We start from the raw sequence: 8,597 nt of genomic DNA on the forward strand, positions 1-8,597 counted from the left end.
GCAGTTAGCGTAATGGCTATGTCACTAGACTCCCATGTAGTCGACCGCGGTTCGCGTCCTGGACCTGGTGGCTTAAAACTCACGCCAGGCATGTGTGCGTGCATGCCCAAGATCCCGAGAGGAGAATGGAGGAGAAGGGATTGCAGCGTGGTCATCCCCTCTGGGGGGTGATTTCTCGCTTTCTGTCTCTATGTCTCTCTGTGTCTGTCTGGCGAGCGCACGTGCCCTATAGCGAAAACCTCTCAAAAAAAAAATTTAAAAAAAAATAATACTTTCTGGCGAGCACATGCACCCTATAGCAAAAAACCTCTCCAAAGAAAGAAAGAAAGAAAGAAAGAAAGAAAGAAAGAAGCTCTGCGTACACAGAGGGGAGGAACGGGGCTTTAGGCATGAGCAGGGAGCGCTCACATGCCACCTGGTTTATCTTGTCTTTCCACAAGGCAGTCAGCATTGCTCGGGCTGTGTAATCCTGGGGGTTGAGATATTTTTATTCTTTGTTAAGTTAATGTATTTATTTCTTCCAAGAGAGAGAAACAGAAAAAAAGGAGCCACCTCTAGCAGGGTCTTCACACTTGCCCCCCACTCCCAGTCTCAGCTGTCCCAGACCATGGTCACACACGCATGGGTGCCCCCAGCCCACTGAGGAGGTCCCAGACGTGGACCGATGCACTTCTCCGTGCGGGTCCAGCTGCATTACTGCCACACCACCCGCTCTGAGGTGTTTCACTGAACCAGCCTTTCCTGCTGGACGCGGTGGTGTGCATCTGTAATCCTGGCTACTCTGGAGGCAGAGGCGGGAGGCGTGAACTCGAGGTCAGCCTGAGCAAGAAGAGAGTTGAGGCTCTATCTCTAAAAATAAGCGAAGAAACAAACAAACAAAAACCATTTTCTAGGGCTGGTCAGCGGCACTGCAGTAAAACGCCATGCTCTGCTCTGGGTCTGTGTCGAGAGAGCTTCCCGAGTACACTGAGCATGCACTCGCCTACAACCCAGGCCTGGCTAAGGCTGGGCGTGCATCAGGCCTCAGCACCCTGCTAGGGGTGCTGTCTCGCTCGCTCACGGAGGAAATAAATAACGTTTTTAAAAAGTTTTAAAATATCTCTTCTTCAAGACCTCCTCAGAACACTGGCTTGAGAGGCTGGAGCTGGAGCTTTTTCCAACACGAGTCCTAGCATGCATGACCCAGCTGCTGCTGGCAGCAGGCCGGCTTCAGGAGCGTGAAAGGATGAGTCTGGGGAAAGCAGGTGAAGGCGGAGCGAGAATTCTGCCCCTTTCATCAGAAGAACTTTGTAATTACTGTGTCTGTGGATGGCGGGGCCCGGCCCTGACTCACTCACAGTCCGTAGGGACCTCGCAGCTGACATGGATCCTTCTTTGGGGTGGATCCCAAATCACCGGCTACGTGGAGGCAGCACAGCGGGTCTGACGTGGACGGGCTCCTTCTCGGAGGGTGCTGGCACACGTGGCGGTGAGGTCACCACCCTTTCCTTTGAACCTTCTTCTTCTTGGAACCAGAGAGAGACTTGATGGGCTTGTTGGGGAAACAGTCCCAGACTAGAGGCGCTTTGTTCAGATTAAGGACAACATATTCCTCCCAGTTCGCGATTCTAAATCTGTCCTGTCTGCTTGCATCCATTGCTACATCCTCCCACTGCCCTGACTATAAAAAGACCATCTCCAGATTGGAATGTCAGGAATGCAGATGTCACCGCACTTGGACGAGCTCCTTGTAACAGTGCTGTCATGGATCCCTGTAGAGGGGCAGAGAGAGGGAGTCAGGGACCCAGGAGGAGCCTGAGCAGGGAATCTGTGAGTGTGGCAGCCCAGGGAAAAAGTTAGCACCCAAGGCTGAAACTAGAGGATGGATTCTGGTTATGACTGGTTGGTCTACAGGGTCCAGCTGGTCACAGGTAATGGCATGTCAGAGTCGAAGGGGGCCTCAGAGAGAGCCTGAGTCAGAGTCTGCAGAGGCCAGAGCAGGGCAGTGGCAAGATCAGGGCTGGAACCCGGCTGTGCTGATTTCCCTGTCCTGTGCTATGTAAGAAACTCCGGAGCAAACTGGCTTAGGGCCAGACGCAGTTGTTTTTTGTTTTTGTAGAAGTTTTTGCTATAGGGAGCGTGCACTCACCAGATAGACAGAGAGAGACAGAGAGACAATAAGCGAGAAATCACCCCCCAGGGGGGATGGCCACACTGCAATCCCTTCTCCTCCATTCTCCTCTCAGGATCTTGGGCACACACATACACACACGCGCCCGGCATGAGTTTAAGCTACCGTGTCCGGGACGTGAATCGCGGTCAACTACATGGGAGTCCAGCAACATAGCCATTACGCTAACTGACGCAGTTTTGTACAGAGACCCCAGCCTTCTGGCTCAGAGGGCTTTAGACTGCTAGGGACTCTGAGCTGTCAAACCCATCTCTTCCATTTACAGAGGAGGAGAGAGGCAGAGAGGGAAGGCAGGCAGCCCCCGGGCTCAGCGATGCCAGAACGGGAAGCAGACTCGGGAACCTGCAGGCTGGCCTTACTGTAACTGCACAGATAGAAGGAACAAATTCACTTCACCTGGACAGGCTCTATTCCTGAAGAGCAAAGCCAATCCTGGGGTGGATGTGGATGTGGGACAGCCTTGAAAATCTTATAAAATGGTTCTCATGGAGCCAGCTCTATAGCCTAATAGTTGGGGAGCCAGATTCCCACACGTCCAAATGGTCTGAACCCTGGCCTTGGTGGCTTAAAAAACACATGGCGTGTGTGTGCAGGCATGCCCCAGATCCCAACAGGATGGAGAGAGAGAGAGGAGATGGAAGTTTGACCATGCTCAGCTGCGGTTTGCTTTATTCCCCTCTCTGCCAATTAAAATTAATTAATTAAAAATTGCATGTGCCCTCTGCCAATTAAAATTAATTAGTTAAATATTGATCTTGTGATTTCGGGTTGGGGCAGGGAGTAAAAATTCTGTAAGAAGTGACAGTTTGGGCCTAGTTGTGTTGGCACACTAAGATGCTAGCTGGTGGTGTGGTGGTTAGGGTGCTGCATCCCAGATGGCTGACTCCATGGTTCAAGTCCCATACTCAGCCTAAAACACCCTGAGTACCTGTGTGTGCCTGCCAAAATGGAGGACAAGGGACTGTGGTGAGACCATCCCCTCTGGGGAGGTGATTTCTCACTTTCCCTCTCTCTGTCTCCATCTCCCATGAGTGCATGCACCCTATGGCAAAAAAAGTAAAAACATAAAAATAAAAATACTGCTGCTCATCAGGCTGAGGCCACAGGGGAGGCCCGGATTCAACTCCCAGTCCAGCTGAAAGAGTGGGCCCTACTGTGTGCCCTCGTCATGCTCCCGGTCCATGGGAGGGTGAGGTAGGGGAGGACAGCTGGAGGCCAGCCTGGGAAACAGCAAGATCCTGCTACAAAGACTGGGCATGGCGGTGCACACCGGGGAGGCTGAAGCAGGAGGATGGCAACGTGGTGAGGCCCTATCTACCAAAAATAAAATAGAGGGACCAGCAGTTAGCATAATGGCTATGTCGCTGGAGTCCCACGTACTCGACCGCGGTTTACGTCCCGGACCCGGTGGCTTAAACTCACAGCAGGCGCGTGTGCATGCATGCCCACGATCCCGAGAGGAGAATGGAGGAGAAGGGATTGTGGCGTGGCCATCACTCCTGGGGGGTGATTTCTCACTTTCTGTCTCTCTGTCTCTCTCTGTCTGGCGAGCGCATGTGCCCTATAGCACAAACCTCTCCAAAAAAAGAAAAAAATAATAAAAATAAAATAGATTGGTATTTGAAGTGCAGGCTCCTGGGTTTGTTAGCCAATATGGTCTGGTCTGCTCTGCTCTTGTAAATGAGAAGTTGCTTTCAGGACATTTTTAGCCTAGAAGTCCTAGAGAAAAGGCCAGCAAACTCTATCTTCCAGGCCAGATATGTTCTATTTCCTAATTTTATGAAGTTCTTTTTAATTTTCCAGAGGGCACATGTGTACACCAGAGAGAGACAGAGGGGAAGAGGGAGAAAGCACCCCCCAGTGGGGCATGGTCACACCGCAACCCCTTCTCTTCCATTTCACCGTCCTGCCTGGCAGGGAACGCATACACACACGGTGCGGTCCTCAAGCTCTTGGGGCTTGACTCAGACTGCACCATCGGCCAGGCTGGCCTCCTGCTGCTTCCGCCAACAGGCCTCTCGGCCAGCCCTGTAAATAAGGCTATTTGGAACACGGCTGTGCAGAGTCACTTTCATATCACGTGACTTTCACCCCACAGTGGCAGACTCCAATACTAATAGTTGTGCCACCATGGCTTACAAAGCCTAAAGTATTTACTCTCTGGCTCTTCAAAAACAGTTTGCCCACCCTGTCCTAGACAGGGTGTCTATAAAGCAGGGGACGTTGATTCAACTTGGCAAGAATTTTAGTGTAATACACAACCTAGACGATGCATCCCTGTGAACAGGGAAAAAGATGTGGCCCTTGCTACCTAGAGAAACGAAAAAGTCAAGTAAGCCCTGAAGCTTAAGGCAAGTTCTGAGCCAGCAATGCTATTTTTCAATAGTCTGACTTGGTGCATGTAAGATTCTTTTCTTAAAATGCAGTATCTTACCGTAACATCATCCTGCAGATCCCCAAGTTCTTTTCTTCATGGGGAATTGGAGTTCATGGGGATCATAAACAAGGGACACGTCTAGATTTTATTAATCAATAGTTCTTTTTTTTTGGAGAGGTTTTTGCTATAGTGCGCATGCGCTCGCCAGACATACAGCGAGAGACAGAGAGACAGAAAGCGAGAAATCACCCCCCCCCAGGGGGGATGGCCACGCCGCAATCCCTTCTCCTCCATTCTCCTCTCGGGATCTTGGGCACGCACGCACACGAGCCTGGCGTGAGTTTTAAGCCACCGGGTCCAGGACACGAACCGCGGTTGACTACGTGGGAGTCCAGCGACATAGCCATTACACTAACTGCTGGTTTCCATCAATAGTTCTAAGTAGTTTTCCTTAAAATGGGCATAGTCCCTTCTCCTTAGAAGGAAGAAAAAATTTAAAAATTAGATTACAATTCAAAACCAACCAATCATGTGATTAAACTGAACAGCATTCATGGTAAACCCCGCGCCCTGCAGGACAGGGGCTGTGTTTGTGCTACAGGAGGTCCTCCCTTATCTTGGTGCAAAGATCCCCTGCTCCACCCTGGGCTGCTGGGATGGGGAGGAGGAAAAGTAAAGGGACCCTGAGACCACATTGTTGCTTCCTGTGTCTTACCCTGGCTTACCTCTTGCTCAATAGCCAGACTTTAAACCTGGAAAATATTGTTTCTGATAATATTTTGAAGCTCTCATCAAAGCATTTGAGAAAACAGATTCAGTTACATTGCAGATTAGTTCACTAGATTTATTTTTTTTAAAGTGCAATGAAATCCAATACATTTCAAAGTTCTATAAATAACTAGTTGGATTTCTTTCTTTCTTTCTTTCTTGACAGTGATTCTAGTTCGTGCTTACAAGTACTATGAAAAAAAGTTACTTAAGCCACCTTACTTAAGCTGGAAGGTCCTCTAGACACCCCCTACCACCACCATCACCATCTGGCATTTCTGGGCTGGGGCTAGCGTGCAAGTGGAGGTCCACAGCCCCAAATGCAGCGACCCCTCTTTCCTCCCATGCCTCCCCTTGCTGCACCTTCCAGTGGCTTATACAGCCACCCAGGGCCACATAACAGCTGACATACTCTCTGGGGAGGAAAGAGTAGGCCCTGGAAGTGGACTTGGCATCCCTTGGGCAGGATATTCCCAGTTCCTGGAGGTGCATCCTTGGGGGGGGGGCATGGACAGCGGTGTGCCTCCCCTTGACCCTGTAGACTCCCTCCTGTGTGGGGAGAGCACAACTAGAAGAGGCCAGTATGGGGTACTCTAAACCAGGAGCCCACACAGATTCAGTGTTGCTTAGCTATCAAGCTTGGGACCAGGGGTGCTTCAGATGTTGGAGGATTTGTTTTTGTTTTTCAGATTTTAGAATAGGAGGGGTTGGGCCAGCAGGTGGTGTGGTGATCAAGGCGGCTGGATACTACATGGCCAACTTTGCAGTTCAAGTTCCAAACCCAGTGGCTTGAAAAAAAATCACAGGGTGCATATTTGTGTGTGCCCAAAATCCTGAGAGGGAAATGGAGAAGGTTGTGCAGTGTGGCCCTCCGTGCCTAAAATCCTTAGAGGAGAATGGAGAAGGGATTGCGGCATGACCATCCCCTCTGGGGAGTGATTTCTCACTTTCCCCCTCTGTCTCTCTGGCTAGTAAATATGCCCTATGGCAAAACAAACTATCTAAAAAAATTTTTTAAGAATAGGAGGGGCCTTTTAAAAGTTCACAGAAAATGCATATAAGGAGAAAAACTAAGAATGAATTTTCAAAATTATTTTGCACCAAACTAAAGGTGGTGTTTTTTGTTTGTTTGTTTTTTGGAGATTTTTGCTAAGGATGTGTGCCCTTGCCAGGGAGACAGAGAGAGAGAGAGAGAAATCCCTTCTCCATTCTCCTCTAGGGATTTTAGGCACGTACGCACATGTGTCCGGCTTGAGTTTCAAGCTGCTGGGTCCAGGACTCAAACTGTGGTCAGCCACACGGGAGTTCAGCACCTTAACAGCTACAGTACCTGCTGACCCCAATAAACTTGTTTTTAAATTTCATTTTCCCATGAATTTTTTGAAGTCCCAGTGTATCTGCATTAACCTGAGATATCTTGGGGGACCGGACCCAAGTCTCAACAAATATCTACAGAATTGATCGTGCTCCACCTGTATACCTTCTACACACAGCCTAAAGGTTCATTTTACACAGTATTTCTGCAATGCTGCCTTTCTCTATCTGTCATGTGAAGTCAGATTTTTTTCCAATTGTGGTATCATGTTGGTGCTCAAAAGGTTTGCGGTTTTGGAACCTTTTGGATTTGGGAATTAGAGGTGCTCAACCAGCACTGGCTGTGAAGGTCCCATATGGAGACTGGGTCAACAGCAGGAAAGATGCTGTGATCCCTGGTTCCTCGCTCGTTCTAGCTCTCTTGGCCCAGTGTGCCTGGGGTCATCGTGTCTCGCTGGAGAATGATACAGGAAGAAGAAAAACATGTATTTGAACAGGGAACTAGGGGGAGGCCACCTGCAAAAGCCTGAGCCCTGGGCAGCCTGCCTAAGGTGAAACAATAAAAGTGGTTCTCCTGTTCCAGAAACTGAGCTTGTGGGGCTATGTTGCTGGACTCCCATGTAGTTGACTGTGGTTCAAGTCCTGGACCCGGTGGCTTAAACTCACGGCAGGCGCGTGTGCGTGTGTGCCCAAGATCCGGAGAGGAGAATGGAGGAGAAGGGATTGCGGCGTGGCCATCCCCCTGGGGGGTGATTTCTTGCTTTCTGTCTCTCTGTCTCTCTCTGTCTGGTGAGCGCATGCACCCTATAGCAAAAACCTCTTAAAGAAAAAAAAAAGGTGGGTTATAAAACAAAATATAAATCAAGAATTATAGCTCAATTAAAAAACAAAAAACTGAGCTTGTGGCAAGTAGACTTCCAGCTGGAGCCAGTGCCTGCTAGCTAAGAACACACCCAGAGCAGGTCTACAAGCCACCCTGGAGAGGACTTAAGTCCCGAGGCAGGAGTTGCCTGGAGCCCCTGGTCTCAGCCCTTGATGGAGTTTGCCTCTTGTGTGACATGTAGCCAGCTCTGTCATGGTTTTGTCCCCACAGATAACAACACCATCTCGGAACTCAGCTCCCTGCATGAGGAGGACAGCAATTTCCGCCAGTCTTTCCATCAGATGCGGAGCAAGCAGTTCCCTGTGTCTGGGGACTTGGAGAGCAATCCCGACTACTGGGCAGGTGTCATGGGCGGCAGCAGCGGAACAAGCCGGGGACCCTCCGCCATGGAGTACAACAAAGATGACCAGGACAGCTTCAGGCACAGGTGACGCCCTGAGGGCACTAGTGCTGGGCGCCAGGGGCAGGAGCTGGGAGGTCTGTGACTTGCCCTTCTCAAATAGTTTACCTATCACCTCTAGAAAATCCCTCCTGTCGTCCCCATCACTTGGGATCACCAGTTATGCGAAAGATAAAATGCCAAACGCTCTATCCTGCTGCATTTAGTACTCATTACCCTAGAAGGGTGCCCATTCCAATTTGGGGTGGTTGAAACTGCCAGGTGCTGAGCACGTGGGGTGATATGGCCAACGAACGTGGGGGCGGAGATCTGCCGTAGCCCTGTGACCAGTAACCTGAACAGTGCCGTCCTCGCTCCTGCCCTTCACCTTTCCATACCAATTCCAAGGGTCCTGCCCCTGGGGGGAGCCCGACTTGAGAGGGAGGACGTGGCCTAGAGAGAGCCTGATGACCCACAGGTGCCCCACGAGGTGTCTGCACTCTTTGTCACCAAGGCCTTCTAGCCACACCACTCCATTTTGGTCCCTGAGGGGCCAGCAAGGGCCCTGGATTCATCCGTTCGAGGCTAGGCCCCAGGTCTCCGGACCAGGCGCTGAGCTCCGCGGGGTTCAAGCTCCCGACTCGGTGGGTCCCTGCACTGCCCGATCCCTGACCGCCGACGCCTCTGCCCGCAGCCAGCAGCGCTC

At 50.6% G+C, this 8,597-nt stretch overlaps 1 protein-coding gene across 1 annotated transcript in view; it reads left to right on the top strand.

The window, feature by feature from the left end:
* The window catches only part of ILDR2 (immunoglobulin like domain containing receptor 2), a gene marked incomplete at both ends in the record, with an annotated part of 73,500 nt that extends 64,903 nt beyond the window's left edge, over positions 1–8,597 (top strand). Inside the window, 2 exon segments of the mRNA XM_014581941.1 lie at positions 7,723–7,939; positions 8,586–8,597. Coding sequence (XP_014437427.1) covers positions 7,723–7,939; positions 8,586–8,597 — 229 coding nt within the window.

The sequence above is a fragment of the Tupaia chinensis genome, unplaced genomic scaffold (assembly GCF_000334495.1).
Source record: "Tupaia chinensis unplaced genomic scaffold, TupChi_1.0 Scaffold141320_1, whole genome shotgun sequence".
In the NCBI taxonomy this organism is placed as follows: Eukaryota; Metazoa; Chordata; class Mammalia; order Scandentia; family Tupaiidae; genus Tupaia; species Tupaia belangeri.